Genomic DNA, 23,115 nt, shown 5'->3' with positions numbered 1-23,115 from the left:
AGCTTACCACACAAAAGCTATTCATTTATTTGGGAAGACGAAATTCACACCTACTTAATACACACACACACACACACACACACACACACACACACAATTGCATGGGTCTATATGGTCCAAAGTAATAAAAGAAAGAGTAAGGTTTAAAGAAGTATAGACTGGCCCTATGGAAGAAACACGATTTGGGCTACATCTGAAAGGAATGATTATGATTGATGTATTCAAGAGGCATGGGGGTCACTGTGTAGGCAGGGGTTCAGGGACGTTCAGGGATTGAGGATAGTAGAGAATCATGTGTTGCTGTACCCAAAGTCTCTCTCTGTCTGGGGAACAGAGAAAGGGAAAACAATGTCATATGAGAAAGTGTGGCCAGATAATCGGGCAGCACAAATTCCTAGTAAACAATTATGGTATTTATTCTTAGGACAGAAATCAGGAATCCCTGAACACACTACTCTTTTTAAGACCTTGCCAGTGACTTGATCTTAGGAGCAGTTAGAAAGGATGGAGAAACAGGAGTAGGGTGTGTTGTTTGATTTTACTACCTAGATATTGTTCCACGATTCACCTGCACTTCAAGACACATATTAGAACTATGTTCTGAAAATACAAACCCAACAGATATACCAGGTACCATGTACTTCTTTTCATTTTTCAGAGGTCAGCTAAAAGTTTAAGAAACCCTAAGGGCAGTCTCACTGTCACCATCTAATAAAAGGGAAGTTGACTGTACGGGTTTAGTAACTGATACCAGAAGAGCTTTGCAGACCTGGACCTAGACAACAGGCAAAACCACGGCCCTCCCCCACGGCCTTGCCTCTCCCACTACACAGCTGTGGTGGTCGTCATGGGTGGCACAGACAATGGGGAAAGCACCGTCTCTCTTCCCTCAAGACCTGACTGAAGGAAGAAACCCACGGTGGGAGTTTGGCAGGAAGAGGTAGATCCCAGCAAAGATGGGCAACCAAGTAGAGAAAGGGAGTGCTAAATGTGGCAAATCGGAGCCTAGAATGCAGCTGTCTGTTCCTCCCTCAGCCTCCAAGCAGCTGAAAGGGCGCCAAAGCATGCTCATTTCTATTTGTCTCTAAGTTCTGCCGACCAACTTTAGTTGTGAACCGCCTTAGTGACAGCTCTTTACTTTCCACCTTAAATGGTTTACCAGGGAAAAGATGAGATTTAAAATCCTCCGTAACCCCAACTTCCATTCCTACCCTACCTCAACAGTCATTTGTCTTCCTCTTGGTGTACTGATGCAAATATATCTATATTTTGCTCACTTAAAAGATTTAGACAATACCCATGGTCATTCTTCAGAAACAAGAAATCTTTATTTAGTTAAAAGGAACACAGGGACATTTAAAGACCAGATAGTTACAAGTCTCTCGAGAAGGAGCCACAAGTGTTGAAGAAACTAGAGAAGAGAAGAGGAGCCGCAGTTCACTCTCTCAGGCAAATCCTCAACACGAACACATGATCACTGATGCCCTCCAGCCCATGTTCACAGGAATTCATAGTTTCTCTCCTTGGTGAAATATCCGTGTGCTGTGCTTACCGCCACACTGATGGTGACCACATACCTGGTCCCAACCGTGAGACCACTTTACCTGCCGATAGAGGCTGAATAGAGCTACGGGAAAACCTTAGGCCTGCCCTGCAGCCATCTGCTTCCGGTGTTAATCCCCATCCCGAAACAACCATCTTTGTTTTGTGGGCAAGGGAGGGACCAAATTGATTCCAGAACCCTCAGAGAGCTACTTGTGGTTATATAGGCAACATGTGAAGACATACGATTTATATTGTATACACCACTTTTGTTTTGTTCTAGACTGAGTGTAATATTGTCGATACAGCTATTAACAAAGTTATTACAAAATCTGTTGAATTTTAAACTAAAAATACGTGTAAGGCACATGTCTTGCACAATTGAAATTAGACAATTCTTGCCTCTAAGTAAAATATTTGAGTAAATTTACACCACAGTTAATGAAATAGCTTCTTATTTCTGAAGAGATTTCCTAAACGTTGTCTGACCTCAAAGCAGAGAAACTTAAAGAAAATGAACCATTTCTATAAAAGAAACTTCTTCTATGGTAATAGATCTATGTGTGTGTAGATTCAGTTTGAAAACAGTGATACCTTTCTTTAATCAGAACAGCATGTATTGAAAAATGAAACATCATAAAAATAAATACTAGAACAGTCCATTTTTATCAAACACGTATGTAAAGGTAAAATATTTTTGCACACTGTAAATTTTAGTACAATTTACATTACATTAACTAGATTATAACTTATGAAAAGTGACAGAAACAAAAATAACTGCTTCCAACACATACACTTCTCTGATGTGTTGACAGCAATTTTATCTGCACAGTCCATTCCATTTACTTGAAGTTTGGGTACATCCTTTAGCGAAATAAGCATGTCTCACTCCATTATTAGCACAGCGCATTTTGTAAATGAAATAATAGACATATAAAAATTATTTTAATATTTGCCTCAAGGGGGAGCTTACAGTTCACCTTGCAGATCCTTTGAGATTTCAAGCCATTCCAAGCTAATGTTCTGATGCCATTCCTGATGCAGATCCAGAATTAGAAAATGTTATTTTCTGTTTTGGAGCCAAGTCAGTGAATTATTATACTTCCATGCCACTTTCTTTTCTGGTGCTTTTTGAAATCCACAGTGTGGACTGTGTTGGACTAGTTTTTGTTCTTCCTTTACTGAAAAACATAAGAAGAAGTAAGTTCAACTCCTGAGACTTTTTATTAAAATAGGCACATTTGGGTCCAAATGGAGATATTTCAGACCCTTATTATAAAAGGGTCTTTCTTCTCTCACCAGCATCTCTACAAAAAATTCTAGATTATTCCAGTATGTGAAGATGGTAAACAGGTCATGTGAAATGATGAAAAAAATAAAATTGATCTCTGTTTGACCCTTTTTAGTATAGAATTCCAGCACATTCAAACACGCACAGGCAAACGCGTCTGACATAATACCACAAAGTCTCATTATAATCACCCACAGATTTTCATTTCATTTGATCAGTGATTTTTGAAATTTTGCTTTTTGGGTATTCTTCCATTCACCTATGCTGTATTTGATGCCAAATCATCAAAATAGTGCTTTTGTCCTAAGTGTAAGGACCTTCCTAATCCCCTCCTCCCCTCGGTTTTCCTCTTCTATAATTAAATCACTTAATCCCTGAAAGTTTGGTTTTGCTTCAGTCTCTGCAACCAATGTAGTTCAAAGTAGATTCAGGGCTTGATAACTTTGTTCCTCAAGATCTGAGACTGAACTTAACGCTTTTTTTTTTTTTGAATAATAATTTTTTATTATGTTATGTTAGTCACTTAACTCTTGTCAGATATAGAATCCGAGCCCACACTTCCAGCACCCCTCCACCCCGCCCATATATGACTGGCTGTCTTCTCACTCTCTTTCCATAAAATGGCCACTTCTCAGGCTCCTGCATTAATGCCTGTTCCTCAGTTTGTCTCTGCAAATCATCCTCTACCAGGCTACTCATCAAGATCTAGATTCCTGAGTCTCGTTTCCTGAGAATGAACCCTCACCTGGATCACCTAACACTTCCGGTTCCTGTAACTTGGGTCCTGCACTTCCTGTCTCCCACAGACAGTCCCTTCACGGGCATCTGCCCCAAGCCTCACTGGTAGCCCATTCCATCTACTCTCAGTCTACCAGAAGTGGCAGAACTCCTTCCAAGACAGAAAAAAACTCTTCCCAACAAGCCTGAGCAATACAATTCTATAATATTACTTAATTGACTTCAATTTAACTGTGAATTTGTTACTAATATAATATTATGCCCAAATTATATGTTTTGGAGATTTGCTTCCAAAAAAAATAAGACCAACAACACATCTTTATCTACGAAGTCATCTCACATGAATGAAAAATATCGAGCAAAGTTTACGAGAAACAAGAAATGTCTTCAAATGGTAAATAAAAGGCGGTTAAGTTATTAAGGTAACTAAATTTTTGTGTAGCATTAGTATTTCATTTAAGAGTTACTACCAGTTAAGGAAACGAGTTATTATTTTGAATATGACATGGAATGATATAAGCCATTATGTGTACCAGATTGGAATTTAAACTTTCTGCAAGGCACTCAGATGATAATGGAGTTGAGTCTTTGGTGAAGTTTCTCCTTGCTTTCCTGGAAGAAAGGAAAAGGGGACGATCTAAGAACGAATGAATTAAGCACTGCAGCTAATTCCGGCATCTGGAGGTACTCAATTTTGGTTTATTTTCTCACTCGGAGATTTTCAAACAAGTGAAAACTCAGATCTTCAAAGGTATAAAAACCTGGACGACTTTTATATGAATAGAATCTCCACAAAAATATAGTATTTGGAAGAAGAAAAACAACGTTAGAGAAACCTCAGTTACTGGCACTTAAGTAATTTTTATTTTAGAAATGACAATGCTGCATAATATTCTTAAAAGTGTTTTTTCAAGCTCTTCCTTAACAGTTTGCTGGATTAAGGGGAGATTTATATCACATCCTCTCTCTACTTCTCTGGTTTTCAAAATGACTAATCATCTTTCCATCTATAGTCTTAGAAATTAAGGGAAGAAACGAAATATTTACCATCATCTTTTTTCTGTACAAAACAATTTTAGCTGTGTTTCCCAGATATATTGGAAAACCCAGAGGACACAAAGTGTAGTATTAATTCGCCAGGCTTTACTTATCATTATTGAAAATGTCTTATTTAAACAGCCTGTACATCATACTTTGTGTCCTTTAAGCAATTTATGTGAACCATTTAGAGTTTACATCTATTCAATGTTTTTTTTTTTTTTTCTTCTGGGGCTTTTTTTACTGGATCTTTATGGTTTATTTCAGAAACAGATGAAGATGAATTCAAATCAAAAGAGAAATACGACTTCATTTGCAGGTCCTTCCCTGATGAGGCACCCAGGTTTTGTTTAAAATACTGACAAAGGTCCCTGTTTGGGAACCAAAAATAAAATTAAATTAAAATTTTATTTTTATAAAATAAAATATAATACTGACAAAGATGGCTAGTTTATTTTAGCAAATATGCTCTCATTTAAACCCAACATCTTTTCCTTTTTCTTTTAATACATGTTTATATTTTATATACTAATTTTTTAATTGATAAATTGACACACATGAAAAAATTTCACCTTTAACTCAAGGGTATGGTTAAATAGATATAAAAGAGTAACCCCAAGAATCTTGCTCTTAAGATATATCATTTTGACGGAAGCTGCCTACTAAAAGTGACCTATTTTTACCATTTTACTTTACTTCCTATACTCAAAAGATCCTTTGGAAATAAACAACAACCTAGGACTTAAAATTTTGAAAAGGTATTACAGAGTGCACCCAAAACTCAAGTCTTGCGTACAACTTCCGGTCAAGATTAAAAGGCTTAGCATTAATGCTTATACATAATAAGAGACAGTGTAGTATAATTGCGTACGTGTCAGCTTACAAGGATTCAAACTTCAGATCCACCACACACACTAGCTATGAGACCCAAGGCAAACTGTGTAACCCATCTAAGCCACCATCTTCTCAACTGAAAAACAGAAACAGAAGAGTACCTACTTCGTATGACTTGTGAATATGAGGTGAGATAAGTCATGAATCCTATAATCAAGCCCTATATTATTAGATTGTATGTATTGGATTTGTACTGACAGAGATGAAAATCAGAACTTTCTTAAGACAAATTAAAAATATAATTTTAAACTTTTTAAATGACTTCTGGAAAACCTGTGTAAAACTTTTCAAGTTGTCTACATATCTGAATTATTTACCTTTTATGCAGCATCTGGAAACAGCAGGTTCCAAAAGCGACCAGTATCAATAAAAGCAGTGGGATTGTTGGTATAACAACATAAATTAGATTGGGAATTATACCTACAAAAGCAAAACAGTCTTAGTATAAAAAGGTGGTTGAGGCAGAATTCTAACACTAAAATTGCATAAACATTTTCCAAAACTTTAAGGTAAAATAGAATTATTATAAATAAATGAATTCTGAGAAAGTTTCTTCCCCAAATATTGAATAATCTAATGAAATAATATATTTGTTTGACAAAAACCAAAAACAAAATCTTACTTCACTGATTGCCATGCTCCAATTTAATGTCCATATTTCTAAAACTATTATTAAATCTGCAATTTAGATAGGGGCTAGTTTTCATGACATATTAATAATCTTAGCTATCTCACTTCATTAATCCTTCTCAGTTATTACTTCAAGAAACAAGCACTGATTATTAAAATAATTGTTGATTTATTGGTTATATAATTAACCTAGCCAATAAGGTCAATTCCATGATGATACGCAAGACTCTCTGGGATTAAATAAAAATATTAAATATTAGTAAATATTAACTAATCATACAGTCATAACCCAGAGATGCAAGATTCCAGAAGCATAAAGTCTTGATATTAATTAAATTCTAAAATGAATCATTTTTTTTATCCTGTTCCATCACACTTGATAACATTAGGTGTTCCTAGTAAAATAAAAAAAAACTGCCACACTTAAGCACCATACAGATTAAAATCACTTCATTAAGCATCTTTTCAAGGTCATAAGAGGGAAAATATTCCTCATGTAATTATTTACTAGCATTTTTAATTAGGTTTAGTTGTTCTGACTGGTTTTAAAATCAGCACCTGAAAAGTAAAAAGCACTAAGGTTTAATATCATGTCCATGTAAGAAAAGCAAATTGAAAAGTCATGCATTTTGCTAGTAAATCAAAAGTTGTCAGTATTACCAAGCTAAACAATTCTAGTCAAAGTGGACCAGACTTAGATCAAACTATCCATTTAACTGCACATTGTGTCCTTTGTTAACAAAAGATACACTAACTGAGGTCTAGTGATGGGGCATTTTAGGGGTAACTTGCTGCTTTCACCCAACCTTGAGCCCCAACACATGACTTCAAGGATTTTAAGGATTTGGGACCTATTTTCGTTCCTTTTCAAAATACCATCATGATCCCTAAATATAATAATAAAGAAAAAGAGAAAGTATTTCCTACTCTTTCATGGATTTTGGATCACCTGTGGAAAGACTGAGACTTTGGGACTTTGGCTCAATCTTCACAAAGCAACAAGGATAAATCGAGATTTCTGCTCAGTCGTCTGTCACAGGACCATGCTAGAAGAGTGCTGAATGAAATACTAAGAGCGGTTTCTGATTGGGATTTACAATTCCAGTCAGGGAATGTGTAATTTGCCCTGGGATTTCATTGCGTCTTCGGCAGAGAGCGCTGTGCTAGGGACAGCTGGGTTGAGAGCTGTTTGTATGTGTTCTTTCCACGCTGCTCACCAGTGTTACCACCTCAATAGCCTGAAATCAACCAAGGTGGGAGTACACACACCAGGGGAATCTGCAAAGGATACAAATCAGGCTTTTTCTTTTATACCCACTGCCACATCAGCCACTCCCTAAACATTTACCAGTACACCCTTTGTAGCCACGGAATGGGCCAATTTACATCATAATGCCTACATGTTATGGGAAAGGTCCTTGTGAATCCAGGTTTCCATGTGAATTACTTTATTACTAGATATGTCTACTTGAAGTGAAAAAAACAGGAAGGAAACAAAATAGATTCTTCTGTCCAAAAACTAGCTTAGTATTATTAGTTCAAAAGTACATTTCCGTAGGCCAAATTCAGTGCACCGTATCACCAAGCAACAACGAAAGTTAGGGCCAGCATGAAGTGGAGTTTAAAATTAGTTTCTGCTCTTGATAGAGGGGTTAAAAACATGTGAATCCATTACCTGCTTCAGTAACAACCACATTTTGATGGGTGTCTCCTGGTTGATTTGTAAAATAAGTCTTTTCTACAGGAGAAGTTGGATTAATCTCTGTAAAAAATAGGTACAGGCATCATATAATGATTAAAAAAGAGAAATACAAATGTAGATGAAAATAAAACTTTATAATAAAACGATGTAAACACCAGAGTTTTGATTTCTGAATACTTTACAGATAAAAATTATAGCTTGAATTTAAATTTACATGAAATTATTCAACTGTAAAGTCATCATTTAATTATCTTTGAATAAAGTGTCCACTTAGTGAATCTCTGCAACTCGGATCTCCTTGGTGAATCCTTGCAACCGCAAAAGTGCATTTAGCAATCAACAGCGTATCGATACTGACGACAGCCTGCTACAGGCAATAATGACCAAGCGGGTAGAAAGCAAGGCAAAGAGAAGCAGGAATTGGGAGTATAAGACCAAGTGCCATTCAAAAACAAGCATGGTTGACTTCTTCATTGATATCAGTGTAACATGACTTCTTCAAGATTTACGTTTCTCCTTGCAGTAATAATCAGCAGATGACTGTGCACAGATTGCATTTGGAATGGATGATTCAAATAACAACGTTCTAAAGCACGTTTCTGTCCTAAAAAACAATGCCATACTTAGATGTGCTTTCCAGCAGTGTCTATTTCTTTAAAAATAATAATAATAAATTAAGGCTTGCAAGTTATTTCTTTCCCTGGTTTTATGAGACAAGATCTCTTCAGTGGTCATACAATTAAAAAATGTCAAAATTTCTTACCATGATCTGGTATTGCTGTGTTGCCTATTTTTTCCCTAGGGCACTATTTGTTAAATTAATAGTTCAGTGAAAGTAAATTGAATTAATAAGAAAAAAAAACCTGTAACTTGTTTTCATTTGTTTCAAAAATATAATTCTCTGTTTATGTTTGCCAATTGATGGAAAAGAAAAAAAACACATGCAGCATTGTACCTTAGTTTAGCATGTTAAATCATTTTTAATATTATGTTGGCTACTCTAATTTGGCCACGTAGTCTTTCTTTATTGGACGTCTAGCATACACCATCCTGCAATAATATTTATTTTTTAATATTTATATGTAAATGTTTATATATAAATATACATAAACACGTATTTACTTCTAATTATAACATTAATAATATTTATTACTCTCCTACACATATTTCACCCTAACATTTCAATAGCCTCCCATAGGTTTTGGATACAGTCCTACCCTACACTCATTTTTCTACAGAACTTGGGCACTCTATGCTGGTTGCTGCTCAGCTGAGGTTTGCTGAACAAATAATACAGATATTATGCAATTTATCAACATAGAACTGGTTATTTTTGAAAAATAATCTTAATAAGCTTTAAATTGATGTAATTTCTGATTAACAACATCTGAGAAACTTAATCCCATATACACTACTTGTAACGTCTAAGACAAGAATGCATAATGCAATTTTAATAAATACAAAAATTAGATTCAGAAGTATCCCCAGAAAAATGTCTTAGGATAACACTGATAGACACAAAGAACAGGTATATAACTCACAGGGTAGTAACAAAAAATGAAGAAGAGAGTGAGAAAATCAATTCGTGAGTTACTCAGTTTTTTCATAACTAGGTTAATTGTTTACTACTTCAGATATCATTCGTTATATTATTTAGAAGGTATGTCAGGGGCAGAAGAGGAGACTAAGTTCAAACCACACAGCACTTCTGGTAGTTGGAGAATAAAGTTCAAAATAAATGGTGTTCTAATTCATAAATTTTAATAAATCCCACTGCTTACTCCTCCAACCCCCGCACCACCAAAAACTAATCATTTTCCACTAAAAGAGCACTGGCTATAGAAGCAAGAAATTTAATCAAACGAGCGTTCTCCATAAATAAAACATTAAGCTCAAGGAAGGTTAATAAATTAAAATAAAGAAATAAATATTTAGAATATTAGAATAAAGAAAAATATAAAGAAAATAATTACTTAAAATAAAGAATAAAAATTCCAACTGCATTAATAAGACTATAAATACAGCTATATGTTTATAAATATAAAACTGTGTGCATCAAAAACAGAAAATACATAAAGGAATCTTATTCACAAAGTATTGATTATTTGAAGATTTAGATAGAATACAGAAGATAAAGAAAAAATAATTTTTTATCTTAAATGCTCTTCCATGAGTAATACGAACCTAGATTACCTACACAAAACAAGGAAAGAAGATCCTGGGCTTGACAGTGTCCTGAATAATGTGGTAAGTAGGAATGCAAAATAAAAATAAAATAAACGTATGAAGGGTCAAATAGTTTACCTAAAAGCTCAAAGAAAGGAGAAAGAAATATTAAGAATACTCTATAACATACTTTGTTTCATTCATTCAATAGTTTCAAGTACATAGTATCACCAACTGAAAATATCAGAGAATTTCAACTTTATATTTTTCCAAGAAACAAAATAAAGACAAAGAACGTACGTGCGTAACAGATTTGGCTCTGCAAAGACTTCTAAGAGGGTAATGATGGATTTAGGGCTTTAAAGACTAAACTCACCAGGGAGACAGAAAGCTGGCTAATATACTGCAGAGCAGGATAAATATAAGAGAAGGGTAAGTCTAATCCAAATAATCCCTTGTGCTTTAAGGTCTTATGAGGAAGGAATCATGTAATTTCAAGAGAATAATAGAAACAGCAGTACTTGATTATAATTGCCTTCCATGAACACATTATGAGGTCAAGTAGACAGCCCCTCAGAAGACTTGAAATGACACTTCCCAACACTGAGGAGGAGAAAAACATCAAAAAAACTCTCAAAGCCTAAGTGTCTAGTTTGACTTTATTAGGTGATTAAAAAAATCAGTTTACATCATTTTGATTAGTCTCTACTTTTGGTCAAATATTAATTTAGTGGAGCTGTCCTCTTCGAAGTCATTCAAATTTACGGTGCCCACAGGAAGCCCCACCAGCGTAGCTCGGGTCAACTCAATCTTCCCATGCTGCACACGGCAAGAAATTGGGGACTTCAGACAAAAGCTATCTGAGGGGCAGATTCCAAAGGATGACAAACAGGAAGGCCATGGCACATGGCCCTCTTTTTTTTCCACTGTGGCTCAGTGAGCTAGAATCAGTCTGGCTTTGAGGAGCACATGTGAAGTAGCAATGCCAACAAATGAGAAGCTAATGTTCCGGGAGGAAGTCACTTTGTTCCCTTAAATGCATCAGATAACCATCCAACAATCTGTGGCTCGCGTGTATAAATCTCTAGGGCCTTTGGTGACTTATACCTACTTCACACATGTTACACTAAATGTTTAAACTATTTTAAAATAGATATTTATTCTTCATGAAACTCTGTTTACAAAAACACAATTTGACCTTAATGTTAGAAACGTCATGTCTCCAGATGTGTCTAGTTACCCCCTTCCAATGAACTGATTGGGCAGTTTGCTCTGTAGCATAAAGTATATTTCAGGACACTGAGTGCTGTGACAAGCTGCAAAATAATTCCAGGTTTCACAGCAGAGAAACACAAAGAGCCAAAGGCAGTGAAGCCTAAATACAAATAGTGAAGATCCCAGTATAAGCAAATATGCACAAAATCTGCTTTACCTACTTCTGCTATTTCCTACCTGGTTCATACTTGCAGATGTAGTTGTGCTTCATGTTGCACCTGTCATCGTTCCACTGGTAAAGGTAGGGACCCCCAAGGCCTGGATTGGCCGTTGGCTGATGATACATCACAACACACTTCTCACTTCCACAGGAAGGTTCATCGGTATACCAGTTTCTGTAAACAGAGCAACAGAAACACCTCGAAGTGATTTCATCCATTCTATTCCTTTAGTTTTGTTTTTTGTTTCAGGTTTTTATTTAAGTTCCAGTTGGTGAACATAGAGTGTAACATTCGTTTCAGGAGCAGAATTGAGTGATTCATCACTACCATATAACACCCAGTGCTCACGACAAGTGCCCTCCTTAACCCCCATCACCCACTTGGCCTCTTCTATTCTGACATCGTCTACAGGTAAACAGAAATCTTCCTTCTCCCCTTCGAGTCCTCCAGAGAACATCCTACTCACCGGTACTGGGAACCGCTTCCGTCAGACCACTGGTAGAGATCTGGGCAGGCACCCGATGTTTGCCCCTCTCCGTTTCGCCAAAGCCCTATCCAGAAATCACCATCAGAAATCCCCGTTCCTGGTTTTGTCAGGTTTTGCAACATGCTTTCTATTAACTTCTGTTCTGCTTCATTCTCCAGGCTGAGAAGGGCTCCCCCCTCGCTCTCACAAGCCAGGCGTGCCTCCTGGAAGCTCACTCGGCTGGACAGTTCGTGGAAATAGGCCATTTTGTAGCAGGGATGCTTGAGGTCAGCGAAACACACCTTTTGACCTGAAAAAAAGATGCTATGTATTGATTATCTGATCTATATTCATAATCCCACTATGAATTAAGGTTAAAGAACCAATCAACACAGGATACACTCTCCCAAGAATGATTCTTTCATTGAATCACTTTATAAGGTTTATTTTTTAAATTATTACTTTCGATTTATAAAAGCAAATCGATTTCCTAGTAAATTTGTAACAAACTTTGAAACACCATACTTCAAGAAAATTTTTGTTAAGGGAACTCATGATTCTTCTGGCTTAGATATAAACTAATGCCCACAGCAAATGAAAGTAGCTAAAGAAATGTCAGGTATATAGAACAAAGAGAGCTAAAAGGTCAAAACTATGAAAGAAAAATAATTTATAAAATAATTTTTAAAAACAAGTAGAGTAAAAAAAAGCAACATAGAGAGGGTATCATGAAAAAGACTTAAGGCGGCAAATTTAAGGTGTAAATATTTGCTTTTATCGTATCTACACGAAAGCCAATACATCAAAACTGAAAGTTAACAGATTATGTTAATAGAATGAACATAATCCTAGTAATAACTTATTAATAAAATACAGCATTAGAAGTGACAAGGTAGAGTTCTAGAGTACTCTACAGTAATCTTTGAAAAAATTCTTGTTGCCAATTTCCTGAATGTTTTCTGGTTTTATAGGACATGCTGTGTGTTAGCTCCAGTTGCTCAGCCAATGACATCTCTGTTTTTACACAGACATCTCAAATGAGTTATAAACTCCAAATAACATTTCCATAATTTGAACTTAGAGAATCATGATTTTATTTATTTTAGAGAGAGAGGGAAAGAGAGAGAATGGGAGAAAGTGAGCACACATGAGTGGGGCAGGGGTTGGGGGGGCCGGGAAGGGGGGAGTGGAAGGGGAGGAGGAGGGAGGAGGGGAAAGAATCTCAAGCAGACTCCAGAACCCATGCTCAGGGGTCATGCTGGATCTCGTAACCCTGAGATCACAACCCCAGCCGAAACCAAGAGTTGGATGTTCAATCCATGAGCCACCCAGGCGCCCCTGAACACAATCAAATACTTAAAACAAACAAACAAACAAAAAAAGAAATGCATTTTAAACGTGAAAACAAACAAACAAACACATCAGGTAATAAAGGAGCTATTAAAATCTCATCAGTTGCTAATTATAGTTAATCTCTGATAACTTGGATAGAGATCAGGGTAAACTGAAATTTGGCCAAATATGTCTTTCAAAGAGAGTTAAATGATTTAGCTAAAAACAAATGAGGGGAGAAATATGAGAACAAATTATTTTTCACCTTTCGAGTCTCCATTAAATGGAGACATATTAAATAAAATGACTTCTTCAAATTTAACCTAAAAAAATGCCCTATTAGACTAGTTGAAATTACTTCCTCTATGGTTTGAAAGTAGTAACACTGCATTTCTTTTCAACTTTCCCCAATTTAGGGGCCCCTGGGTGGTTCAGTCGGTTGAACATCTGACTCTTGATTTACTTCTGCCCCCTCATACCACCAGACAAGTAGGCCAAATTATAGAGACAGTCTCCAGGACGCCGCCCTGTTTTCTTTTGTTCTTCATTAGCTTCTTTGGTTCACTTCTGACTCTGGTGTCCACATTAAAAACTGCCCGCACCCCTCTCAATCACTATTTCTTACTCCCAACCTGCTGCCCACAGCCTCGACTTTCTTGTCTTTTCCTAATTTCAGTTTAGAATTGGCCTCGGGAAACAGACTACGAAGTATTTTATATAAAATTAAGTCAAACTACTTTATGCTATGAAATTAAGGCAGAGCTCTACTGCTTTCTGAAGATTTGTCTGCATGAACATTATTCCTGTTGGGACTGAAGGGTGTTTTTTAGCAGGTATTTAATTTTGCAGCTGATGAAGAAAATCTGTCAGTAGTGGAGGGGGGGGAGTGTTATTGTACTTAAACACTGGCTAAAAAATACAGCATTCAAGCTCTGTACTCTTAATTACAAGTACATCACACTGAGTCAACATCGGTATCACATCCATTCTCTCCCAGAATCAACAATTAATGACCTGTGATGACACTGGGAGTCAGGAGGGCGCCAAAATCAGGAGGCCATTAACCTCACCACAGTGTTTGAGTGATAGGCATTCAATATCGTGGCCCAGGCTGAGAACAGCCATCTAATAAAATAGTTGCAGCAATGCAAGCAAGACAGCCAGTTGTCCTCTCTGTCTCATTAACTGTGATCTGGACCCAGGAGCAAAACACTGAATACGAACAAATTAACGGACTGCCCCAACTAATTGTTAATGAAAAATAAAACGTTAGTATGAATGACCACAGGAAAATGGAATTAAAGAGACTTCAAGAGGACAAATCAGTCTGAAATAAATCATCCTTGAGAGATAATCATGGAAGTCCCAGGGGCTGATTCTAATACAATTATTTATTTTCATTTCTCCTAATTATTATTAGATTTTGTGATGACTTCATTGTTCAAAATGGTTGTTCCTGATAATATTCTAAATATGCCATGAAGCCCAGGGAGTTCTTTGCCTGCATTTTTAAGCAAGCTATGTCCATTTTCTTCTTCTACAGCCTTTACGTATTTCTAAGTCTCAAAAAACATCTCAACTGCATTCCCTTGAGTTTTCAGCTTGCTCCATTTTTCACTCCAAGAACGCTCAGACTTGGATTTGACTCTAGTACTTCTGAAATATTAAACTTGTCCAACGAGATTGTTTTGCAAGATGTCAAAGGAGCCAGATTTTTTAAAAATTAGCCAGAAATTTGCATGACTAAAAATTATTTATGTACCAAGGCCAGCACTCATTCAGAGGGTGCCTACATATGATTTAGACGCTAAAAGTCTCTGCTCATTCTCTTCGATATGTTAAAATATAAACACAACACATATTTATGTATGGTGAGGACACCAAACTGATGACAGGAATTAACTCACTTATAAAGTTAAGATAGCATTTTGAACGAAGTGCTTAAGAGCACTTTAGTGTAATGTGGAAATTCCTAACACCTCTATGTGCGTCTACAAAGAAATAATACTAGTAAGAGAACAACCTAAGGCAGGGACTCTATTTAAAGTAATTACTAATATTGTGGGAGTCCCAGATGCTAGCTGGCCATGGCACTGTCTGTGAGGCATGCCCTCCTTGGCTGTGGATGATGGAGTGGTCCAGGATCGTGCGTGAGGGGGTAGAGACCGCGGTGGCTGCAAGGCAGAGGGACTGTCAGGGCGTCAGAATACTGGCCAATTACCACTAGAACAGCTAGATATTCACTCCAAAGTAGTCACTGAATATCGGCTGGGTCATTAACAGTTCATATCTAGCGAGGCTGTTTTCAGAAAACTACAGATCCATGGACCAGTTTCATTGCCATTCATACATAATCAGTTACAGCTGACACCGTGGGCTTCTTGACATCCTCTTGTGATTTCACTACCAGCTACCACATTGTGCCAATGTGGTCCAAGCTGTAGCAAAAATCAGCAAAAGAAGCTGAATAGTCCCCACTATTTCAGCTGATCGCATTTGGCCGACATGGCAGGGGAACTCCAACAGCTGGGAAACAAATGTTGCCCTAATTCCCAGAAAAGTTCCATTAATACAGATCTTCTGGAAGTCACTTTTCCCACTTCTGTAAGGGCTAATCTTCCTAGAGAACCATTACAATTACCTCTCTTCTCATTCTGTGCGATCACATGGGGAATTTCCTTTTCTCTGATCTTTAAATGTTTCATTCAGATAAAATCTTCCATTGACTATTTTGAACAGTTGGAATTCTAATCTTCCACCTACTCCATCTACTTCCATCTACTCTTCTACTAACCATAACATATTTAGATAAATATTCAGATAACCATGTACCAGTGTTCATTACACTACAGCAACCTTGACTATCAATAATTTATTAAATGTCACTGAGGATTCCCACCTAGGATCTACACCTATTAATTTTATACACATATGCGTACAAAACTGCATATGTTCACACGTACTTTTATTTAAAGATAATTCTCAGGACTGCCTACGAAAATAAACATTCCTGTCACTGTCACCGCTAAGATTCTGCTATTCTACTATTCCCATGAATAGATGGTTTTGTCTTTTGTCTTAGTCATAAAAATTCCTTCAGAGCTAAATATTGGCAGTAAATGCTTTTGGCATTGATATAAAAGTGGGGCCAAACTCATAAAGTTATGGCAGTTTACTTTTTTCTTCCTGAATAGAAAGAATCTATGATACAGTTTTATTTTGCTTATACTTCTTAAGTTCCTGACAGTTGAGTCCTCTGTTAGTAAAGTAATAACATTTTTCTTATACTTTATGCTATAATCATATATTATCAATATTATTAAATTACATCATAATTTTAAATAAAAGCATAGAAGATATTTCATGAATTTCTATGGTTCAATCATGATCTACCTATAGTAACAAAGAGAAAAAAAGTTGTGCAAAGAGAACCTACATGATATGTCTTCCCCAAACCTGACTGACTGAACTTTGGATATTTTGCCAGAATCCCACAAAATAATTTGTTTTTTGTAATTCTTTCTCGCTCTTCCCCAAATCACATTGCTAAATAGGCTGATCCAACGTTATACACTATGACATGATCTCTAATAACAATGTCAACACTTCTGAACTAAAAAGAAATGCTTTCAAGCAGTGTTCTCCTTTCAGTATTCAATAGTCTACCAACTTCTTGAGAATGATTTTTTATAAAAAAAAGTTTTGTTATAATAAACTTTCATTTTTGTAACAGAGATTTTAGAGTGCAATTCAACACACAATACGCTAGTACAAGTGTGCTGGGATCTATTTTCTTGCACTGATAAACTCAAAACTGTAGTCCTGGGTCATTTTGTGGATGGTGGTGGCATCTGGGAATCCTACCTCTCCCGCTAGGAAATACCACAAGCTTTGAGAGGGGAATGGAACTCATTTTTTCTAATCTGCATATTTAAAATTGAGATCTAAACAGCAAATGGTAAACCAAGTGACTGTGTGTCTTAAAAATTCAAGCATTCAATCAAAAAGAACGGGCCTTGAATCCCAGAGCTATACTTGAACTGTGGGTATACCTGGGGACATTACTTAAACTTTCCTGGTTTTCTCACCTAAAAAGGAGTTTTCTCACGATGGGGCGCCTGGGTGGCGCAGTCCTTAAGCGTCCACCTTCAGCTCAGGGCGTGATCCCGGCGTTGTGGGATCGAGCCCCACATCAGGCTCCTCCGCTATGAGCCTGCTTCTTCCTCTCCCACTCCCCCTGCTTGTGTTCCCTCTCTCGCTGGCTGTCTCTCTCTCTCTCAAGTAAATAAAATCTTAAAAAAAATAAAAATAAAAATAAAAAAGAAGTACCGATAATAATAATAGCCAGACATTTATGAATAGTTTAGCATGGAAGGTCTCGCTGCTAGCACAATCCACACCTTTTGGTAAATTAGGAAAAGATGCTCTCTCCTGATGATATAGGCTGTTCAGCTAGAAAAGTTGTGTTTTCCTCTAGGGGGCCTCAGCTCCGGGCACAGGGCCTGCACGCTGAGCTCCCTCTCCGCTTCTTGGCACAAACTCTGTGCGTGACCCAATCTGCAGAAATCTGTTCAAACCCCTTCACCCTCCAACAATCCTGTGCTGTAGGTCACGTCATGTAGCTCCCATCCTATACTAAAAAGTTAGATCTTTTGCCAGATTCACACAGCTCATAAGTCAGGGTTTAGAAGCAGGGCATCTGTCTGGCTCCACAGTCCATGCCTTTACCCAGATGTCTATGCCGCCTCCATACAGGCCTCAAATGTAATATTTTTTCTAAAGCTAAATATTTCATGAATAAAGGGAGTGATGAATAGATACATTAATCATGTTTTCTATGTTATAATTATTAGAACTGATCTGTTATTGATCAGCATCGCTGATATGTGCAAGGGCTTATGCAATGAGTTTGTTTTTCTAAACAGATTGTGGATTTTCTGTTACTGAACATTAAGACACAGGATTAATACTGCAACATCTATCTCAGATTTTCAAACCATATTTAGCCTTAAGTCCTTTTTTTATCCAGCCCTTTCATTTTCTAAATAAAGCAAAGCCCAAATGAATTTTTCCCAATTACAAGGAGTGCAACGGGAGTCAAGCCGTCAGGCCTGTTATATTACCAATAATATGTTACAAGACTGAAAGAAACAATCTCGCCTGCCAATTGTGTACATCCATCCACCTGAACGCCACGTGCCCAGCACAGAAAGCTGTTATGAAAAGTAAAAATTGTTAGTGAGAACAACAGCTGGATTTCCACTCTGGACTCCTTTATACGATACCACCTCTTTCTTAACATTAATGTAATAGGTATTGCCATCCTCGGGGAAAGAGTTCTAAAAACAAAACTATAAAATGATGAAAAACAGCAGTTAAGGAGTAATGGCTATGATAGATGTGTAATTTATTAAATGACTAGTAATAAGATTAATTTGTTCCTTTCCTGCCCAAGAGATACTTAAAGTAATTGCATCTTTGAAAACTGCACTGTCATCACTTTATGCTTTTGATGATGTCATGGAACAGTACCACAGGATGGGATATGCTCAGCAGATTTTTTTCTCTCTCCTCTGCTATTACAATAACCTATAGACTACTGGTCACCACCGATGGATTTGCATAATTCTGTGGCATCTGCACAACAAAAGAGATGTGCCTAAATCCCCCAGTCTCCTAAATAAAATGCAGGCTAATTTTAATGAGTTCAAATTAAAACATATTAAAGTTTTCTGCATTAATTTGGAGGTACCATGAAATACACTTAATGGCCTTTTGCTGCGTAACAGGTTGGGGATCACTGCTGTGCACCCTAAAAAGAAAAAGCAAGAGTAAAAAGCATAATACACACACACGTTCCTTCAAAATACTTCGAATGTTTAAAAATATCCACATGCTCTTCAAGACATATCTTCCCGTCTTAGAAACCTGAATTTTAAACAGTTCTTTTTTTTTTTTTAAGATTTATTTATTTACTTATTTATTTGAGAGAGAGAGTAGGATAGGGAAGCAGAGGGAGAGAATCTCAAGCAGGGTCCATGCCCAGCACAGAGTCTGGCGCGGGGCTGGATCCCGCGACCCTGAGAAACCTGAGCCAAAACCAAGTTGGAGGCCTAACCAACTGAGCCACCCAGGCGCCCCTGAACACTTCTTTTTCATATACATCCATGTCCCCATAAGTAAAATCCTCTTGTCTTTGTCCTAAAGCTGTCATTATCTACCAGTCAAGTCACAGAATTAAATGATTGTACTCCCCACAAATACTCTCTACATATCTGTGTTCAGCAACAAATCAGTATAAATCTAAGATCCTAAAAGTAGTTCCCAACTTTGACTCATAAATTCATTAAATACGCTTTCATTACTCTAATTCATTAAATTACTCTCACGGTTATATATTCTATTCCTTATTTATGCATCAAAATAAGCATGACCACTAACCTATAAAAATATTTTCCTATTACTGCTGGATGCTATTCACTCTTATGGGGCAGATTATGATGATGAAGTTTGAAAGGTTATGTCTTGTTAAAATAGTTTTATTTCATTTATAAATAATGCTCTCAACTTTTAAAACAGTGATGTATTTAAAAGTATTGGAAAGTATCTTACTGAATATTTTAAAGTACTAAAAGAAAATTTCTATAAAGGATTATTTTGTGAGTTCCTGTCTTTTTTCTGGGGAAGTAATTATTTTGGTACACTACATAGAAACTACAAATAGGTGTACTGATATTTAACAAACAGAAAATACATTCCATATGTTATAAGTATGTTCCTAATAACGGTCCCAAAGAGCTTGTTTCATTTGACAGATATTTGAGTAGTATTTTGGTCCCCAGTGGCAGGAAAAAGTTAATGCAAAACTTAACACCGATCAGGCAGACATTGGATCTACTCCTTCCAACATGTCATGTTTTAGACTGTCTCTACTCATGCTATTATGGCTAAAATACATTTTAAAAATTTTTCTTCCAAGGATAAAGTCACAAACTTTTAATGGTTAAATTTTAATGTGAATATTTACGGCCAAAAGCAATTAAATCATTCATAAGAAAAACATAACTAAGCAATTGTTTTGATATCAAGTAAACATCATCATTTATGCTAAATCAAATAGATCATGTTCAATTAATTAGAAATTTTCCAGATGTCACCTACAAGATGCCTATAAATACTTCATAGGAAAACACAACAAAAGGTTTGCAACAATTTATGCCATAATAGAACACAAAATAAACTTTTCATCAACAATTTTTTAAGCTCTGTTTTCACTTTACATATTTTTCTTCTCCCTTGCAAAGTTTATGGCATATACACACGAATATACGAAAGGGGTACTATTTAAGGCAATGAAGTGTTTCTATGTTTAAAACACACCATATGATAAAAGCCTGATCTCTGCTGCTCATTCATTTATAAGAGTAATTCTCAAAAACACGGAGGCAGTCAAATACGTAATTTACACTTTCAGGTCTAAATAGTGAACTTTTTCTTCAAAGCTAAAATAAGGAGAAAGGGATCTAATGTAACACCCTTACTTGGTACCGTAAACTTTTCATTTTATCAATATACTGAGCCTGATTTTCTCTCCCTGCCCCCCAAATGTAAGCAGCATGCATGTCCAAATGACAGTTCACAGTGTATTTAATTCCAGTGTCTCCAGAGGGTCAAAAAGTCAGTGGTGAGTGATTGATAAGTAGACATTGAAGAATTATATTCTTAAGATGTAGAGCATCATGTATCGCTGAGGGGAAGATCAGCAACAATTAAGCTTTACACGTCAGTTTCTAAAGGTCTGGCTTCACTACCGATTAAGTTGATGTCATTGTCATCTATCCCTACCTCTAGCGACACCTGTTATACAGATGAACGGAATGTGAAAAGGAATTTGTGCTTTTTACGTTAAAAAAAAAAAAGTCCACACTTAAAACACATTCCCACATACATTCAACAAATATTTATTGCATTACTTTAGCATTGCAAGAAATTTCAATAGGGATAGTTAATGCTCAATTTTCATGTAAGGCACTATTCATTCATCTTAAGCTTTTGAGAATCTTCAGGTTTTTTAAAGAGACCGTCCCAAAGTGAGGGAGGGTGAATGCATATAAATTGCTCACAATAAAACGGTGAAAGTCGAAAAAAAGAAAAATCAGAGCGAAAGCTTGGAAGTTTGCCAATTCTGATCCATTTCCCTAGCACTGATTCGACCCACCTCATTGGGCACCTACTGTGTGCTGTGATCATTACCATTACACCTCAGCCCAACTCGACCAGACTTCCTTTTCCGAAAAGTCCCCAACTTGGAATAAGGTGTGCAAAGGAAAGGAGTCTACATACAATGACCAGTAAGTCCCCTGTTCTTTGTCAGCCCTCCCTGAGAACAAAGGCTGCATGCATGCCCAGGAGTCTGTGAGCGACCCACAGCGAGCAGGTCTGGCCTCGGAAATCCAGTAAACACAGTGCGGGGACTGAAGTGGAGCCAGGCCAACAGGGGGTGGCATTTCTGCAGTGGTTCTTATGGCTTTGGGTTTCCTCTGCCCGCTCCATGGTACCCCACCCCTTTTGCAGGTGCCAAGCCCTGCCCTGTGGACAACATCTCTTACAAAGAAAGTGGAAATTACTCTTGGAAAACGCTGTAGCAGAGCTCGCTTCGCAGCTACTGAACCAGGCACTTCCAAAAAATTCAAACTTTTCTCTGCACGTGTTTTTTTGGGTGGGGGAGAAAGTAGACTACAATCTATTCCCCCTCCCTGCCACGCCCCCAGCTCCTCCCGGTCCACTACCCCCGCACAGGTTTCCAACCTCCCGGAGAGCCTTGACCCCAGAACAGGCGACCCAGCACTGCCCTCGTCCACGCACCCCGCCCTACCCTCGCCCTGCTCGTCCGCTCGGCGGGCAGCCCCCTGACTCACCGCTGACCACCCGTCGGCAGAAAACTCCGTGGCCGCAGAGCAGCGCGGCGCCCAGCAGCAGTGAGACCACGCGGCTCATCGCGGCGCGGCGACAGCAGCAGGTGTGCGTGGAGCGAAGAAGACCTCTGCCTGCTGCGCAGCCGGAGCTCTAACCTCTGAGCCTCCCTGCTCCCCGCCGGAACCTACTCCCGCCGCCTGAGCCCAGCTGGCCGGCCCCCTGTACTCATCGCCTTTGGCCGGGCCTGGAGCCGGGCGCGCCCTTGCCGCGCGCGGGTGTGCGGGGCTAGAGCGCACCACCCCGCGGGTGCGTGTGTAAGGAGAGGAAACAGAAGTTCGAGGGTCCCGTGTCTACCCCAGAGGTGAAGCAGGAGCCCCGGGTTGGACCCCACCCGACCCCTTTGCTCCTCTCCCGGGCCTCTGGCTAGTGAGGGCCTAAGCCCGTGTGCCTAGTCCCGGCTGTCAGGGCGGCGGCAGCAGCAGCAACAGCAGCTCTGCGCTGAAGGCGCGGTCTTATATACCCACATCCCGAGGTTCCGGCCCCTTGCTTGCAATAATTTTTAACTACTTCGTCTCTCCTGCTACGCGGAGCATCCCGGCCCCTCCCCTAAAAACTGGAGCGGCTTTGAAAAGAGTGCAGTCAGCAGCCCCACCTCCTCCCCTCCGCTTCTCCAGGTCCTCTCTTTCCATTCGCTAACAGACCTGATACTCATTTGTGTAAAACGTGACAGCTTTGCTATTAAACTCTGGCAAAAGTTGGATCCATTTGGTTTTCTCAAAGATTAATGTCCACGGAGATGCCAAGTTGTGGGGCCTTTCTCTTTTTGTGCTAAATTGCTTGATCATACGTATTGCTAAATGCAGGGCACTAGCCACTAATTCAAGATGGATTGGCGAAGTGGGAGCCAAAACCTGCTCAGTGAATTATATGATGTGGCAGGTTTTTCCCCACCTAGGTTCTGCAG

The 23,115-nt window shown here is 38.1% G+C and overlaps 1 protein-coding gene across 3 annotated transcripts; it reads right to left on the bottom strand.

Moving 5' to 3' along the window:
- Positions 1–1,303: 1,303 nt before the first annotated feature.
- Positions 1,304–22,815, bottom strand: CHODL (chondrolectin). Of its 3 annotated transcripts, XM_026481876.4 has the most exons (7): positions 22,154–22,815; positions 11,904–12,213; positions 11,454–11,611; positions 7,809–7,895; positions 5,821–5,923; positions 4,105–4,183; positions 1,304–2,723 (listed from the first exon to the last, which is right to left on the bottom strand). In XM_026481876.4, the coding sequence occupies exons 1-7, from the start codon at positions 22,230–22,232 to the stop codon at positions 2,721–2,723; spliced, it is 819 nt and encodes a 272-aa protein (XP_026337661.3). In that variant the 5' UTR covers positions 22,233–22,815; the 3' UTR covers positions 1,304–2,720. The 3 variants fall into 3 exon arrangements, with proteins under 3 accessions (XP_026337661.3, XP_057162871.1, XP_026337577.3); XM_057306888.1 differs by having other exon boundaries at positions 1,304–4,183; XM_026481792.4 differs by lacking the exon at positions 4,105–4,183.
- Between the last annotated feature and the right edge of the window lie 300 nt (positions 22,816–23,115).

This window comes from Ursus arctos, unplaced genomic scaffold, assembly GCF_023065955.2.
Source record: "Ursus arctos isolate Adak ecotype North America unplaced genomic scaffold, UrsArc2.0 scaffold_4, whole genome shotgun sequence".
In the NCBI taxonomy this organism is placed as follows: domain Eukaryota; kingdom Metazoa; phylum Chordata; class Mammalia; order Carnivora; family Ursidae; genus Ursus; species Ursus arctos.
This window is presented reverse-complemented; position numbering and strand designations above follow the sequence as displayed.